The sequence below is a fragment of the Plectrocnemia conspersa genome, unplaced genomic scaffold (genome assembly GCF_051122295.1).
Source record: "Plectrocnemia conspersa isolate PC_06_02 unplaced genomic scaffold, ASM5112229v1 ptg000001l, whole genome shotgun sequence".
NCBI classification, from domain to species: Eukaryota; Metazoa; Arthropoda; class Insecta; order Trichoptera; family Polycentropodidae; genus Plectrocnemia; species Plectrocnemia conspersa.
In genome coordinates, this window is record NW_028277165.1 from 3,785,013 (window position 1) to 3,804,817 (window position 19,805).

General features: G+C 28.9%; 1 protein-coding gene across 4 annotated transcripts in view; it reads right to left on the reverse strand.

The window, feature by feature from the left end:
• Positions 1 to 15,788, reverse strand: part of LOC148238473 (uncharacterized) — a 64,002-nt gene extending 48,214 nt beyond the window's left edge. For all 4 annotated transcript variants that reach the window (XR_015811957.1, XR_015811956.1, XM_088201918.1 and 1 more), the window contains exons 1-3: positions 15,535 to 15,788; positions 932 to 993; positions 627 to 867 (exon numbers count right to left, since the gene is read on the reverse strand). Coding sequence is in view for 2 of the 4 variants with exons in the window: in XM_088201918.1 (XP_088058044.1) it covers positions 627 to 867; positions 932 to 985 (295 nt within the window). In the remaining 2 variants the exon portion in view is untranslated. The remainder of the gene's footprint in view (positions 1 to 626; positions 868 to 931; positions 994 to 15,534) is intronic.
• Between the last annotated feature and the right edge of the window lie 4,017 nt (positions 15,789 to 19,805).

Here is a 19,805-nt window from a genome sequence, read left to right on the forward strand (position 1 = left end):
TAAATATATATGTAAAATAAGTATGTTTTATCAACTGTAATACTAATTATTATATATTAAATGATTCATTTTCTATCGCTTTCTGTTTAATATTATTATAGCATGAAAATAATAGGATATCACTGAAGAAATGCTAATGAAATATTTGACAAGAAAATTATAGTTACTCCTGCTTCAATATGGAACATGTATGGACTCCGATCAAGATTGAAACTTAAATACTAATTTGAATTTAGCTACTTAACAGATTATCACAAAGACAACATTAAAATTAAAATTAACATAATAACAAAAATCTCGCGTCAAAGAGAAAAATAAACAAATAAATGAATATATGTTTCACACAAATAAAATTAATTCAAAAATTTAATAAATAGTGCTATTTCTCAAATCATATTAAAAAAAGACAGATATAAAAGGCTGTCTATAGAACTTTTTTGCTTGTGCTCTTCGAAGCGGAAGCTGCCATCAAGATTGAAATTGACACACAAATTCTAATTTATCTATCTAACAGTATTACAGATAATTACATGCAAAGATTTTTTATTAAGAACTTACTAGATTTTTTTATGGAAATTTTCGCTGTTTATTATTTACTATGAATGTTTATTAATAATATGACATACCCTGCATTTTGAAACTGTAATCTCTCGTCGGTGATTCCGAATCTCTGACTTCTTTCGATTTGATAGATTGAAAGCACTGATCGGCAAAAGAATCGGTATGGCCTCCAGTGGAAGTAAACTGTAAGCCCTTAGTATCTCCTTGCGATTGATCCGAGTACAAAGTTTTCAATCTTTCTTCGCGTAACTTAAACATATGTGCGCGTATTTCTTTTCGTTTACTCTGATCTTCCGTTTGCTGCCACTGTAAATCAAAAATATGTTATATTTATAAATATTTAATTAATTTTAAAATAAGGTAAATATACCATTCGCCGCAGTACATCCTCATCTTGGATAAGCGACACGTCGCCCTCCGACATATTGCTAACTGAAACAATAAAAAGATTATGTTAAAATATGACGACGATTCGCGCGCGTGATTCGTTTGTATGTTGAGAATCAACCGGCGGTGATGAGACGATTAAATAATATTGTTTATTGTAATTCATTTTTCGCCGCTCTATATAATTGGCAATTTTCAATTAATCGCCCCCGGCGTTCTCGTATATCCTTCCATTGCCGATACTGTTTCCCATTAAGTGATGGCATCTCTTAAAACATTAATTACAATACATCCGTCTCGATTAATGTTATGCCGTCAAAAAAACGAGGTCACAAAATGGTGGTCAGAGCGTTGATGAGTTATTGTATTGTCAATCAGCAGGTGAAATCAGACCCGTGGACTTCCCGCTGGTGTGGCACCAGACGACATGTTTCTCGTCCGATGTCTTCGAACTCCTCGGATTGTCCGCTGTGAAAATGGCCAATTATAGCAGTCACGCTATAATTGATCCGCGCCAATGGACGGAACAATCTTCCGTGTTTGATTGGCACTTGTGTGTGCGAAAAGTGACAGGCGGATGGGCGAATTCCTGGGGCGCCCAAATTAGGGACGTAATTCCAGTAGGGGGGCAAAAATTGGCCAGTCACTTTTAAATATTTCGATTTAATTAAGATTCATAGAATTTCCCCTAAGAGATGAGTTGCCTTAGTTTGTATTTTGGATTTGCCGTAATGAAAGTTCTAAAACTATAATTTGTTTTACAACTTCCATTTGGTTAGGTTTGGGTTTGAACAGCAAGTGGACGTTTCGCAACTATCAAATTGAGTTTCACATACATTTTAGAGCAGCATATTACCGCCTATAGAAATATATATATACTGGTGAAAATGTATTTGCACTTAAAAATATCAGGGAAGGCACTACAGATGTTTTCAAGAGGGGGGGGGGGCAAAAGTTGACCTGTCAGTGATCATATTTTTAATATTTAAATTTCATTAAATTTCACAGTATTTCTATAAATGACATGCATTTTTCTGGCGAAATTCAAAAAGGAGCAAATCCCCCCCCCCACCCCTAAATGATATCATTGTATTTGGGATCGATATCATTCACTGGAATAATACGGGGATGCTGTGTTAAGCACATTTGGTTGTTCTTAATGGTAAAGTCCAACATTTTCTGTGAACTTGTTCGAAAATTCTATTGGACGTTCGCTCGGATACGCACAATCGTTTGTTTTTCACAATGAAATTTTTGATTTCTGAGAGGTGATGACTGTTTTTGCGCTCCTTATTGACTACAATTCGGTTTGAATATACTTTGAGCAATACCAGAAGTCCGTATTAATATCGGTAAAGAAAGCTATCGAATTTTTAAAACATATTGTAATATCAAAATACAGACAAAATATGGAGCAATATGCAAAATGCGACATCTCTCTGTACTTCTTCCGCTTATTTTCTCATGAGAAACGAGTTAGTTTAGTTTGTATTTTGCACTAGAATTAATGAAAGTTCTAAAAATATAACTAGTTTGAGAAATTTCATTAGGTCAAGTTGGGTTTTGTTAATTCGTGTAGGTTAGGTTTGGGTTTGAACAACAAATGAACGTTTCGCAACTGTCAAATTGAGTTTCATAGACATTTTAGAGCAGCATATATTGTCACTAACACTTATCAGTTGAATTATATTTTCGCTAGTAGAAATAGGTAATATATAATACAACTGTATTGAAAAATTGATATATCGCAAATAAATAAATAATAATAAAAATGTAAAGGTATATATTACTATTTACTAGGTAAAATATATATCTACCAGGGAAAATATATTTCGAAATGATTTTTCTGAAACGACAAATTTAAAAAAATATTTTCGGGATAGATTCAGACTGTTTTTCAACATATAATTTCACTAGCGTCTATTAATTAAATTATATTTTTAGAAAATGTATTTGGACTTCACTAGTGAAAATATAAGTTTTCCAAAAACTACACATTCACTGTAACATTTTTACATCGCATGTAAATAAATTACATAAATATCAGGAGCGTGCGGTCCGCATGTCCTTATCTCTCACTTACTCTCGCCACTTAAAACGCAAGCGAGCGAGAGGGTAACTATCTCACCGCACGCTCCTAATAAATATATATATATATATATATTACTGTTGCCCCTGCCAGATAATTTATATTTTCACTGGTAAAAATATATATCTACCTATGAAAATGAATTTCGATATGATTTCACTGAAATGACATATTTTTAAAAATATTTTCGGAATAGATTCGACTGTTTTTTTAGATTTTCTTTGAGAGATTACCTAAAAATTTCTAGCTTAGAATCAGAAGCGGTATTTCAGCTTTTTTCAGGAAGGGGGGGGGGAGTCAGTTAGTGGTCGTTTTTTAATATTTTTATTTAATTAAATGACATGCATTTTTTGTTTAAATTCAAAAGAAAATAAATGTCATATCTACTCCCACCCCGCCCGCAAAAAATGACGCCCCTGGCCCAAATTAGGTTAGTAAAAAATATATATTACAGGCAATGCTGATATATTTTTATAGAAATAATAACTTTTTTATATACTCGATAATCATGTTTATCTAAAATATATATATTTACAAAGTGCGATTAAACGCGTAGTTTGCGTTTAACCTCTAAGTATAAAATGACGCATTTTATCAAGCTCTGTAATTTTGTTTTTTAAATAATGGTATTGGAGAATTTGCATTAAAAATAGGCTGAAAGATATATAATAACAATAGGTATATGGTTATGACTTTGAAACATAACCCCAATCGTCTTAATAAAAGAACCTTAAAGAGAAATCAGAAAACAGCACGTAAAGTTTGATCGAATGCCAAGGTTCTTCTTACTATTTTCTATATGTTCTACTACAAATGCTTACAATTAGATCTTACGATCACAAGAAAGTATTATCTTACATTTTTATGTATTTTGTGTGAGGCAAACCGAAGAAAGCGAGCATATTTTAGGCAAGCAACTATTGTATTTTGCACCACGATAACGCACCGACTCATACTTTATTTCTAGTTCGTCAATCTTTGAGAAAAAACGACACCTTCGTGGTTCCTCCATCATCGTAGATATCAGATATGACCCCCTGAGACTTTTTCTTGTTCACACATGAGGAGATTGAAAGGACAGTGCTTTGCTACTATAAAGTAGATAAAAGTGAGTGAGTTTTATAACAGATGTTATCAATTGTTGTATTGAATATTGTTATGAAAAATAATACCCTTAAAAGTAGTCTAACACAATTTTAATAGCACTATTATCGTCACGGCGTCAAAATTCCGTTTAGCCCAAGGCAAAATGACCGATCCGGCTTTGATATAAACGCCCATAATTATACACCACATAAATGTATACACTTATAAACATATACCATTAAATCGATAACCATCTATTTGATAAAACGATAAGATCTATAAACATGGGCGTGCGTTATTATATTTATATTTTAATTAATTAACGCTATAAATCATACTTCTTTTCACAATCGTAAGGATATGGGAAAATTCACAACATTTACTCAATCTGTCATATATAGTATATATAACCTATTTTTTTAAATATTATATGTATATATCTATTTAACGAAAAGTGTATAAAATAAATATAAGTTAACAGTGGCGTAGCTATGGGGGGGGAGGGGGTGGGCCGCCCCGGGCGGCACTTGCTTTGGGGCGGCATATTCGCGATGGAATCGTCTAGTGTGGTTCTTAACCCTTAATAAACTAAAATTTATGTAAATCTACGAATAGCAAGAGCTTAACAATAATAAATTTATTATTTTAAGAAATGCTGATTTTATGACCCTGCAAAAAATGTATGGGGGGGCGGCAATTTTAAGGATTACCCTGGGCGGCACATACCCTAGCTACGCCACTGCAAGTTAACCAAAATATATTAAATATTATATTATATTGTAAATATGTACAATAAATTATGCTTATTCTAAAGAGAAAATAATATCTCACGGTGTACCACAGGGGCTAGAACTATTATTGTTTATAATATATATTAATGATATAATTAATAATATAAAAACATGTAAAATACATTTGTTTGCGGATGACACTTTAATTTATTGCAATGTTAAAGAAATTGTAGATAAAAAAAAATAAGGGGCATTGAATTACATATTAAAAAAATAGTAGAAAAATAGCATTGTATCGCCCCACTTTAATTATTGTGCTACAATATTATATATAGAACTCATAATAGTTAATATGTGTTGGAAACCATGTATTTACGCCGATGACTGTCAGAGACGAAGAAGACCGAGAGAGCAGCCGCTTCCCTCTTCATGTCAACCCCTGCCCAGCTACAACGCCTGAGATCCACATATGCCAAGACAGCGGTGAAGTAGTAATTTCATATCAATGACTGTCATTTAGCTACGCAGCAAGATTATTTTTCAAAAAATGTTTCATATAGATTATAGACTATGTTCTAAAGTCGGCTGCGAAATATAATTACAAATAACACTTTTCCATGGTCTGAAAAAAAATAGAAAACGCTACTTTGACCACATATAAAAGCGACACAATCAATTGGAAATAATTACTATAATTATTAGCAATAATTATTGCGTTTTTCATCACTCAACTTTCATGTTCTAATTTACCGGAAAAGTTGAACAAACTCTCGCTTGTAAATGTTACGTGATGTGACTGTGAAAATTATAAAGTTTTATTAGCCATTGTGAGTTCATTGTCACGCGTCATTTTACGTAACAGTGTTATAGTTGCTGCTGTGAACCCGTGAGTCACTTTCATCTGTATTTATTCTCTTTTTTCTTACATGCTGCGTTAACTTTCTGATAAACGTGTTTTTTACGGCATTCTTTCAGACGCAATAAAGATAACCGTAAAAAGGCGGATGAAATTGTTTAATTGAATGATTCGCAAAAAGATAACTGTGTGCGTATTAATTTAATTAAAATAGGATTAAGTGGCCACTGTGTCCGTTAAAATCAACGAAGAGTGAAACAAACTATATGGATATATAAACATGTTATTTATTTTTAACTCTCGTATATATAATATATGTTTTATACACATATTTTTTAGTAATATTAATAAAAACAGATTTTTATTGTTAGACGCTGTAACGCCTCGGGCTAACGCCTGCTGCAGCAATAGATCTAATAATTACAATTTGAAGAAAATATCGATAGTACAATATCAATAAGTACCGTAATAATACTATTGTGAAATTAAGGCGTTAAGGGGGCTCGTAAATGGAACAAGATTGGCAATTAAGCGTCAAGAATGACTCATCATAGAAAGTTGTGTATATCTAAGCTGTAGCTGTTCCTATACTTAAATATTTAATAATATATATTTAATATCTTATATACAATACATATGTTATAAGTACATGCCTTTTAAAATAAAAAGAATGCACTTTATTAAGATATGCAATAAGAATGTTACAGCAGTCTTTCAAGAAATACTATGAATTATATTTTTATTAGCTTTATAATATTTTAATACTTAAATGTATTGGAACACGTAAATGGATATTTCTTTATTCAATGCACATTTGTATAAAAAGTTTTTAAATTTAGTTACGTGTGGCATCTAGAATCAAAACAGACATTTTATTTCATAGATAGAGTATATGATATAGGACAGAATAGCGTAGTCCGTAAGCATCGTAAGATTCCCTATCGAGCTCGACGATTTACCGTTACATTATAATTGGAATCCACTACTATTTGCCTCTCAGCCATACACCGTGGGGGTGTTACCCTGCGCTTCTAAAGAACTGACTCTTAATAAGCTTACTATTAAGATATTGTTTAGATGTTATCTTCCCAAGTAAATACATCTGAAGTATGAGATATTCAAATACTACGAATCGGTGAGCAGGTTTAACTTTAACTACAAGTTTTATTGTTTACTTCCGTAAACAATAAAAATTCGAGTCTCGCACCAATTTTCACATACATAAAACAGATTTCGTCTTATCGGTTCGGTTAAGAGCGCTTTATTTATTTATTACCATCCTCATGCATATACAAAATGACTTTGACGGAACGAAACTCAGAGAAGAAGAGAAAACAAAACATAACACATACACACAACTACCTCGTCGCAGATCGTTGACTTTTCGCAAAAGTCAACCTCACTTCACACCGCGTACAATTGAGTTTACCGGAGAGAAAGAGAGAGAAGAAAAAAATAATTTGCAAAAGAAAAGCGAAGACGAGAAGGCGCTCTCGAATGCGGAATATCTGGTTGTCTTCCATCATAAATATAGTATGAAAAACTAGTTCTAAATTAACGTCACTCTGCTGACGAAACCGTCTTATCAGTCTAACGACCATCTCGTTTTAAAACGCACTCTAGTTAATTAACCGCAGACACCGCGAAAATTGTGTAAACTTATCTATTTACATTGTAAGAGCAAGCTTTGCTTGTAAATCGCTAGCAAACCATAAATATAAATTTATAATATATAAACTGGATATTAATTATAATATTTCATGTATCAAGTTATTAAATTTGTTGTCCAGCACATTAAATATCAATTAAAATATTGGGCTCAAAACTTAATATATAAATGTGAAATAAAATTTTCAATTTTTCGTACTGGTTGTTAAAGTCGTTATCTAATTATATCATTATGCCGTTAGTCAAATAAATAAAATAGCTCGAAAAACATTGCTTTAATGAGCAATATTTGCATAAAATATTTATCAGATTTTGCACAAACGGTGCAGTGTAGCATTAAGATTAAAAAATGTCTACATTTGTCACCGCCAATCTCATCACGTTTAATTGTCATTTAGAATCAGTGCTTCGCAACTTAAAAATAATAGCCTAAATCTCTTCTTAAAGAAGGTAGTATATGCATATAAATCTGAGCATAGACAATTTTTTTTTCCTAATACAATTTTACATATATTTAACAGAAATAGATATTTTTAATTGTATCTAATGCTACCCAAGATTAAATAATAGGATTCAGAAATAAAAAAATCATGATTTAAGAAGGCGAAGGACCTATAAAAAGTAAAATAAATATCGTCTGTATTGATATGATCTTTCAAGAGTCGTGATTTGTAAAAATGCAGTTCTAAAATTTGAGATCTTATACAACAATACAACTAGATGTAAAAAATGACACAAAATTTATTGAAAATATTGTTCTAGATTGCTAAAATAACTATTTATTTTAACGTTTTTAATATGGTTTTTATTTACCGTAATATACTATTGTAATAAAATAATTTAAAGTTATCGTTCCTATAAAGAAAAATATTGATTTTTTACTATTAAGAAAATATAAATTTTGATTCACATATGAAAAAGTTGAGTGGCACTAAAACGGATAATGGTAATTATTAATATGTTAAAGCAATATAATATGTTATTATATTAAAAATAATAAAAGCTTATGCTTTATACATAAAAATAAATTGATTTTCTACAGTAAAATTGTGACATTTTTAATTTATTTAAAAAAAGTTGAGTGGCACTTATATAAATAATGATAAAGTGAAATATTTTTCTAATTTTATTTGAATAAATAAATCGATTAATTAGTTAGTCTGATTATTTAATAACAATTTTGCACTTTTTTACCACGAAAATAAGATTATTATATACAATTAATATTTATAATTCGGAAATATTTTTTCTTGCATTTTTTTTGTATAATATAATAGATTATGACACACAGTTTGGACTAAAATAATTTTAAGTTGCGTTTCGTCCTTATTATTATAATTATAATTTAGTGAAGTAGATAAGTGTCAGTGTAAATATTTTTCTCATGAAATAATTATTTTTGTTTTAAAAAAATAAAGCAAAAATCAGATAGATTTCTCTGTTTAAATGATTTTATATTTAAAGGTTTTTTTTATATTTATCTATGGAAAAGTTGAGTGGCACTTAAAGAAATAATGATATAATGAATACTCGCAAATTTTTAGTATATTCCCACTTTTAAATTATTAAATATAAATTACTGAATAACAATTTTGTTTTCTATTTGACTCAAAAATAAAATTATTCTGGTATTCTGTAAACTACACGCTTAATTATTTTTATCTCAAAGGTTTCTAAAAAAATTTAAAGTATTTTTTATTGCATTTTTAATTATATGTTAAATATTAAAATTATAACTTTGTAAAGTAGATTTAGTGTATTTTTTAGTATTATGAATAACTACACTGTGCTTAACTTTTTCTTATGAAATTATTATTTTTGTTAAAGTAGAAACATATATAGACTAGTAACAAGAATCCAGTAAATTTCTGTGTTCTTACAACATTTTATAATTACATGTAAAAAATTTGGGCGATCTATATAAAAATCAGTAACATATATTTTATTATTTATAAACTATTATAATATTTTTTAATAAATATATATATACACGTTACAGTAAATATGTATTATTAGTGAAGTTATATTTTAACTACCGTTTAAGTACATATTTTTACCGTTAAATATATATTTCTACTAACAAAAATATAATTTAACTGATAAGCACTATTGAAATTATATGGTAATCTAAAATTTCTGTGAAATTTAATTTGACGGTTACGAAACGTTCATAAGTTTCATAAATAACAGAAATGGCATTTTTTTTATAAAATCCTATATATTTTATATTTCAAAGATTTTTATAAAAAAGACAATATTTATAAGTAGATTTCTGTTGTATTTTTTTAATAAAAAATATGAATATAAATAATATTTAAGCTAATTGAATTGAACAAACCTAACTTAACCTAAAAGTAACTATAATGTAAGAATTTCTATTAGGTTAATTCGTTTCAGTAAGGTTTATATTTAATTTAATTTATTTAAAATATTCCATTATTTTTATAAACGTTGTGACGTCACAATCTTTGATGACGTATAAATACGTCTACCAGTTGATCCATTTGAGAACAGCTACTGAGCAGTGAAATAATAAATGATATTTTTCAATTATAAATAGGTACCTAATCACTGAAATAAATATGAATTTTTATTATATTGACTCAAAATACAATTTTATTTTAAAGAAATAACCTTCTCCCACCTCTCATTTTTTCATTTCTTTAATATTTAAATTTATAAAAAACGACATTAATTTCGGGACTACCTAATATTTTAAGTAGCTGAGTCAGTGAAATTATATTTATAAATATAGCTATACACATTCACTGTAACACATAAATGACTAGAAAAATCAAGGAAAACCTTAATTAAAAAATTTTAGTCCATATGAAATTCAAACAAGGGTCTTTCGTGTATTAGTTACCGATTTACACCACTGGTTTATTTTGTTTATATTTATTTTTTTTAATTATGAAACGCTGATTTATTAAAATAATTTACACAAATCAAATGGAGTACGACATTCAAAAAAAATAACCAACAAAGTTGAGTGTGAGATATTGATAGCCTTTGATGGTGATTTATATATTTATAAAAAAAACATAACAGTGGTTCTAAATACTTTTTTTTAACACTATTTTCTAACTACATTAATGCGTGTTCTTCCTCTTTTATGTCCAATTCCGATCATGGTCAATAACCCACGCCGCATGATTTACCATTTCGCTATGCTCGAATTACATCGCGTTGTATAATTTATATAGAAACGGGATAATCCGCGAGAAGCTCCTTTATTGGCAATAATTGCTATGCAAACATCATAATCGTTTCGCAATAATCTGACCACAACAAACAAACGATAAATACACAAAGACGCCGAATAATAATAATCCAATAATCATACAGACATTTTCAACCAAAAAAAAGTAGAACAAACGTTTGTTTTATACTAGTTACATTATGTCTATTATCAATATCAGACATTTTAATGTTGCATGATTTCGAAAAAGTAGAGTAAATTAGCATAATAATATTAAATAAGATCAACCGAGTAGATCAGAATATAACTAAAATTATTTTTATCTAAAGTTCATTATTACGAGGCAAGTGATATCAACGATCAGTTAAGACGCAAACCCCATTGCTCATATTGTATGTAAATTTCATACAATAAAACTTTAATTATTATGAATTAGCACATTAATTTACTTATTTATCTTATATAAAAAAGATGAACCGTAGAGATCTGCTCAAATATAACGCCGGAAATGCAACGGCGGGAGAGCGATATCTCAATGTTTCAAGATAAAATCTATCGCCTTACCCTTGAGTTGTTATGTGGGATTCAAACTTAGGATCCAGTTAAATAGGATCTGCGAAGCGTGAAATCAAGGGCAAAATTCAAAAATTCCACCTGCACAAGTGGCATTTAATTGCAGCGTACATGATTTTTTCTAAGCAAATATGACGCAAGAACCTCCGAGAAGCGCCCACGTAAATTTAACAATGATGCGACATTTGTATTGTGTTATATTGTACGTATTCTAAATTAATAAATTAATATGCACCACTAATAAATCTCACCGTTTCGCTCTCTCTCTCTTGGTTTCGATTTGGTTTTGGATAGCGTCCAAAGTTTAAACGAGTGACCCACAAAGTGAAGGATGTTTTGTCATTATCTAAACTGCTATCGAAGCAAGACATGATTATTATAAGACTACAAATAAAGACAGGTGATAAAGCACGTAATTTCCCATCTGAACCATTAGCGAATTCGTAATTTTTATGGCGTACTTTGATTCAAATGCGATAAGATAAATATGCGTACTTTTATTGAAATGCGATAAGATTAATAAAAAAATAATATTATAAAATAATATTTTTTAATTTACATATTTAATGAGGCCGTCAAATTCCATAGAATTTTCAAATAATCATTATTTTTTACTAAAGCATTTCCTTCGATTATCTAAATATTAAATTATATTGCATATTTATTTTTATTCAAGAAATTTGGCATTCCTTTTAAAGTTCATAGTAAAAAAAAAAACATTTTATTTATACAATGCGATAAAAAATATCAATTATTACTGCAATTGATTATATACAAAAATGCCTATTTTGTAGAAAATCCTGGATATTTTTTATTATAAAGATTTTATTAAAAAAGACAAAATTTATATCTAGACTTCGATTGCAATTAAAAAAATATAACATATAAAAATATAATATAAAACAAGCATTTTACGGCAAATTTATGTTGTACGGTTTAATTATCAATTTAAAAAAAAAAACATCAAATCAATTAATCGAGTATTTTTTGGTTATTGAACTTTTTTCATAATTTTTATGCCTATAAATTAAATTTAAATTTTACTAAAATGTGTATTTTATGGAATTTATAATATCAATATGATTTTTTTTCCTTACAGCTATCGTCATCGCAAAATTAAAAAAAAATGTTTTTAATATAAAATTACTTTTCTTAAAGAAATATATGTTTTTTTAAGCGGTTCAAACCTTTTTTATCATTGGAAGTAAAAAAACAGAATTCTTGAAAATAATGATATTTTCCATGGTGGGCAAATTTGAGCGTCTTTATATTGAAAAAATGTGTCTTTTGAAGAAAATATATAAGCCAAGCAATTCAATATACATTTTTAAACCATTTATATGCCTTTCTTAATCAATAAAAAAAGTATAAAACACACATTATGTTTAACACAATTTTCATTATTAACCTAATCTATGTTTCTTAATTATTTTTTAAGCAAACTAAAGAAAAAACTCTTTTCTTAAACAGAATTAAGCTTAAATATAAAACTGAATGACACATATGTTGTTATTTTTTTATAAATTAATAAATGATTAAAGTATTGCTGTACTATTTTTCTTAAATTACATAAAATGCTTTCTGCCATTGCTGATGCAACATTTTTTTTCCATTTCCTGTATACATATACTATGTACGGCACCCCGACAAAGCCGCGCCGACATAGCCGCGCAAAGTCAGAACAAAATTCATTTTATAACATATTTTTTATATATTAATAATTACAAATATATATATATAGGAAAAGAGAGGTGTCTCGCTACCGCTCGCGCCGACTTTCACTGTAGATCAAACAGCCTAACTTTTTTTTAGTGATATTGTATTGATTTATTTTCATTTCGGTATATTTTGTAACTGTCCAATATCATCCAATCTATGACTAACTGTTCAAAAAGCGAATCACTAGTGATAGAGCTGTCCACAAAACAAAATAATTAGAATTAAAAAAATCCTTTTCTTTCATTTTATTCAATTTTATAATTTTGATTTGCGCGGCAATGTCGGCGCGGCTTTATCGTCGCGGCAATGTCGGGGTTGTATTGCGCGGCTATGTCGGGGCGGCTTAGTCGGCGCGGGATTGTCCGGCGCGGCTTTGTCGGGTCCCCACTATGTACTTGTACTTATTTCCTGCATCAGTTAAATTTCGACCGATGAAAAATTTAACTGACAACCGGTTCAGTTAACGTAAAACCTTTATTAATTTTATAACATAATTCCATTAGCGTCTCTACAGACACGCGAACGAAACGCAATCTCCCCGTCAGAAGGCAGTATAAATATGGCATTTTTATGGCTTCTCGATCTTTCCGCCTCGACACGAATGCGCTTATAATAAAAGTGCATAATTTAGCATGGTATGGTTAACCATACGTGGGCAGCATCCGCGAAAACGAGGGGGTGGATAAAGAAGGACGGCGACTTTGGAAAACATTATGCACAACAACTTAGTCATTCAGCGAAATAATATGCGCTGTGTGTATATGAACTGTTACGAAACGTGACCATAACACGAATCTTGTACATTCAAGTATGTTGCTATTGTGTATGTTAAATTGGAACGCTTTGATTGACTGGAAAGAATTTTAGATCTGATCGATTGATAGTGAGTCATTATTGTGATAAGGTCAGATCGATGTTTATGTATTGGGTAATCCAGAAATCTTGGCTTGATTCCTTCGCTCAATTTGTATTGAACTAAAACACATTGTATCAAAGCCTTCCCAATCTTAATATGCACTGGTTTAGTTTTTCATTTGCGCAGCCAGGACATTATTACCTAGCTTTGCTGACCATACCTAATATCGTAATTTCCTCTTCAACCATCTTTGACATTTACAGAGAATGAATCGCCTACAATTTTATACATGTTTTTAGTAACCGTAATTACCAAAATGTTCATAAGAATCTGACATCGTAAATTTCTGGTCCAATTTTTTTTTAGATATCATAATACGGATGTGCACCAGCACAGATACCAATGGCCAAAGCAGAGGCTCATTAATTATCAATAGGATCTAATAAATAAATATTTATTTGTACTGTTTTTCTGTCGCAAATGTGCTCATCGCTTTTGTATATATTTTTTATGTCACTTCTGAGAAACAAATAAGCATTGTTTAAAGAATTTAGGAAATGTCGTAATAAGTTTGTTTTTATATGTCAAATTAAAAACATACGCTAATTTTATATATTTTATCTATTAAACAAATAATTTAAAATACGTTATTAATACAAATAATATAAGTTATAAAATACATCATTTTAAATTCGCTATGAATCAAAATAAAAAAATCTTAGAACGATTTCTTATCACCTTATCTATTTTTTTGAAACGGTTACAAACACATGGAATGTAAAAAGGATCCAGGTAATGAAATATTTAATTTTAAAGGTGTGAATCAGGTAAAACCCTAATGAAAGTCAATATATACTATCATTATAAAATAAAATTTAAATTGATTCTTATCAACAAAAAATATGATAATAAAAAATTGCATCTTTAATAAAAAAATAGAAAGTATCAACACTATAAATATATTTTTTATATATATTTTAACATACATATTTATTTTTGTAATAAATTTAGTCGTTATTAATATATATTTAAAAAAACATGAAATGTGAAAAAGGTTTGGGTAAAAAAATATCAACTAAATATTTTACAAATAATCAATATCGGAGCAGTTAAAAGTAGCCTCTTTTATATATATTAAAAATACAACTGGATAAATCATTTCAACTTAAAAATAATAATAAGTGCATTATATCAAAAAAGTTTTTAATTGAAATATAAATAAATCTGCATATAAAATATTTAAAAACATTAATTTGATATAACTAATATATTAAAAAAATCACCTCTTAAAATAGATGTTCATTAAATTTTAATTAATAATTAAGGCTATATTTTAATAGTAGGTAAAACCAGCATTATAGCTACTGACATATTTTAATTTTATTTAAAAGATAAATTATTGTTAAATAGTTTCAAAATTGGTAAACAAATATCTTAATATGTATTAATAGTATAATAAAATTTACATATTGTATAAAAAAAAATTAACTATAATTTAGAACAACCAAAATTATAATACATAAAAATACAAAAAAGTTCAGTTACTAATTATTCATAATTTCAAATATTATGGTGAATCATTTGAAAATTCAGTTAATGATTATATTTTTAATTGAGGTCAGATTTACTAAATGCCCAATTTACTAAAATCATTAGAACGTGATAGAAATGTAACAGTTCGTGTTAATTTCATCTAATAAATACATAATTTAATATCTACATATTTAACTATATCATGAATGAGTATTATTTATTTAAAAGTAAAACAAACATATGAATATCTAACACAACAATTATTCAACTCACCGATTTCCAATGGTGGCGGTTTACAAACACAATCCCGTAGCGTTCGTCAAAAAAGCACACAATCGGTTAAACTTCACAGTTAGTTATTTAAACTTTTATGCATAACTCGCGTTAAATTGCGTTAGTAATATAATTAGGTAATACTATGTTATCAAATAAAACAAAAATAAAATTCGTTCGTTCGCGCACTGTGTTCGTTTATGTCCAAGAACAGTTCAGAGACGACCAGACTCACGGTCTACCCGGCGGACACTGAGAACAAGAACCGACGCTCGACGTGCAACAGGTACGTGTTCGTACCATTATCTGTGATACCAGACGGTGTCGTGACCTGGCCGCAAGGTGCCAACAATCGCAGGATGACCGAAAGCCCCCTCCCCACCCCCTCCATACCCCCATTTTTGGTGGTCAATAGAAAGTGGTTAAACTACAAATCACCATAACTAATTTTATTGTGTAATGAGTGAAATTGTTGATAAGGAATAAAGGGTGGGGCATCTAAAAGTAGCCCTGAAGTTGATGTAAATGTAGTAAAGACCTTAGGTTATTATTTATAAACGAGCATATATAGCGTTCCACTTCATGCGGTTATGTAACAGAGTGTTCCAAACCTTCCGAGTACTTTGAAATTGTTCATATATATGTGGCAGGTATTTGAGGGGCAGCTTATCATCGTTGATAATCAACTAGTGTGTTAGTTCGATGATTAGAATTAGCAATTCGAAATAATACGAGATATAGCTCATTACGTTCCAGTTTTAAGATTACAAATATTATCTATTTATTTATAGGGATGGTTGAAAATAAAATATATTTTAAGATTACTTTTTCAATATATTTTTTAAATTTAATAAATATATTTTATTTATAAATATCCTTTTAAAAAATAGGACGACTATTTAAATATATTTTTTATTCAATTCTCTCAAAAATATTCAACCTTAATACTTCATAATTAATATAAATAAATCTGTCTTAAAAATATTTTTTATTAAAATAATGCAAGGTTAATATCAAAATAGTCCCTGCCGTATTCTAAGCTAGTGTGTGTAATACGCATGCCCTTAAAAAAATTGGAAACGATTTTTTTACAATTTTCCGTTGTAATTTGACATGTGTGAGCCCATTGTGTTACAACGGGGTAAATAAAATGAGCATTTATAAGAAAGTAGTAAAAGATCAGCATTGAAACAAAGTCTCTAAATCAGTGACATCAAGATTTTTAGTAATATCGCATATTTATAAATAAAAAATTGGGTCTGCTGCGGGTTCTGAACCCACAAACTCTGTATTATCAGTCCAGAGCCTTACTAACCGTTTGAGTAGTGATTTAATTTGTAAATATTTTTTAATTTGTTAGTATACACCTAGGAGTAAGTTAATTGTACGTATATATCCATAATTATTTATGTTTTTATTTATTTATTATTATATATAGTAAATAATAATAAAAAAATGCGTCACCCGCGCCCCCTGATAATATGCTCCGTAAATCAATTGATATTTTTTTGTAATATATTATTCAAGTGTAATTAATCAATTTATTAGGTGTCTGTTCAGATATAAAAATAGCTCAAATTGTATTCTAAAAACCGTTTTTATATTCAAATAAATATGTTTAGTTAGTATGAGAAAATAATATTAATAGTACAAAGATCTTAAAATGTCTGATAGTTTTGAATAAGTATAACATATCTCGTGAACTATTTAATAATTTTATTTATTTATTATATTATCTAAAAAAATACGCTGCTGTCTATTTGCTTAATTTTTAATTAATTTATTAATTTAAATTATATGTTACTCAAAATAAATAAGTACTATTTTATATATATATATATATATATACATAAGTAAATTTTAAGCTATTTTTATATAATAAAGACAAAATCTTTTACTGCATTGCTAAATGTAATTTTCTTTCAATACAATTTTAGAAAAACTTTTTAATAAATTCATAAATAATATTTTATTATCAGTGTAAAAATACTTGGGTTTTTTTAATAATCGTAAATTATTTATAATATAATTTTTCGATTATTAACGTATTTTTTTAATGATTAAAACTGCTTCTGCTTTAGGAATTGAACCTCGCTTATAAATTTGAGCTATATCACTTATCTTTACTGTACTTTTTATACTTTTTAATTGTTATAAAATACCTAAATCAATCAGTATGCATAACAATAATCGCTAGTGAAAGAAATTATAATAATGGTTTAAATCTGCTTAAATTTATCTAACAAAAAAATTATAAAAAATCAAGTTTTAATGTGTAATTTACCGTCTGATTTAATAAACTACAACAATATTATTTTCAAGTGGAATTGAATAAAATGTTGATACTGTTTTTTTTAATTTAATTTAGTTAGAAAAATCTATATGCAAGTAATGCAAAATACTTTTTATTAATATATATTATTTTTTAACGATACTTTATAATTTATTATTTCTTAAACCTAAGATACCTATTTATTAAATACTTTATTCACAATTCTTAATTGTTTCTGATAACTATTTAATAACAAGGAACCACTATTGAATTATTGATTTAATAATATAAACAAAAACATGGTTAATAGTGAATATTACACGTAAAGGTGCATTGATGTGTCATTAGCGTTCCAAAACAAATAATATTTATTATGTAGTAAACAATTTTTAATTTTACTTCCTACTAAAAACATTACATCTATACAAAAAATTCTCACTAGAGTTAATCATAAATTATGATAATAAAATATTATTTATGCGTAATATATATATATTTACATTGTAAACCAATCGATCCTAACTAAATTATTTTTTATTAAAATGTTTTATTAAATATTTAACTGACCATATAAAAATATAATTATAATACAAAATCAAAATATGCAAATTTATTAATAATATTGCATATTTACGTTTCAAGGTCGATTTACTTGATACACATTTATCGATACCAAGAAATCCAGCTGTGTGTATAAAATTAGTGATAATACTGAAATATCATGAATTTATAAGAAAACTTGGAACAGATCTATTGTGAAAGAATATTAATAATCATTACCATATTTATTATACAATGAATAAATACAAATTACTAAGAAGTTATATTATCTTATCATATTCTGATGATACAAATAATTTTCAAAAATCTTCTTTGCTGGTTTTCCTGTTCACATTCTTCGCGGTTTCCGATCGAAATTGCATATCGTGTTATACCGCGAGCCAGAGGTTGTCAAGCTTTTTTATAGAAATAAAATGAATACATCGAAGCTCACTCAGATACATAATGTTACGTTCGTGTGTTTGGAATTCTTTTATTTATCCGAATCGGTATCGCGGACTGGAATGCAAGTCAATATTGTTTCTCGTAAAGCCATTGGCAAGTGTCATGGAATGTTATGGCGTCGCTGTCAAAACAGATAATACCAAGAAGCGATGCTTTATCACGTACCTGATATTCAAGAAAGAGAAACTGATCGTGTCCAGTAATAAATAAATGAAATCAATATGACTAATACAGTTTGAGATCTCATCTTGTTATAATCAACGACATGTAACTATCTGATGAGGTCAAACATAGCTTGGTGTGAAATGCACCGCGATTGAGCTGCACATATAAAAAGATTTACGATGTACAGTTTGGTCAGCAATGGACCCCTTGAACTCTCGCAGACGCCAAGAGGAGGAACGAAGATGGTGGATCGCGTCCTGGCCGTTTGTACATATCGAAACAGGTTTGCCGGTGGAAGGCGAATGTCACGAGAGAGTGCCTCCAAATGGTCCGAGGTCAAGTCCCTTCGTCATCGCTCAAGCCCAGGGGTCCAGGCAGTTTTAAACTGCTCGGTCACGGACCAGCGCCGGAGCCGTGTCTGAGAAACGACCTAGGTGTCTGGTGGACTAAGGACGTGCTTTTTTATGTAGGGGCGCTAAATGGACTTTATTTAACCATCTGTATCCGGCTGGATGGATTATAATAAATTTATTTTACTTTCTAGTTAAACCAGCAGCTCCCAACTTGTGTTATATACCAGCTAAAAAGATCAAGTGGCGCACCAAGTTCAGGTGAATATGATTGTTTCTAAGCCACCTCTATCTACAGCATGGGCGAAGAGGGGAATATAAAGGATGGTTTATGTCATATATTTTTAATTAATAATATAATTTAATTAATATTTTATGTAATCCAGTAATAAAATGTTGATAATTAGTCGTGTTTTATTTTTGCAGTGGGAACGCTCAGTAACGAGCGTTTCCACTGCGACGGCGACGGCACGATTTTA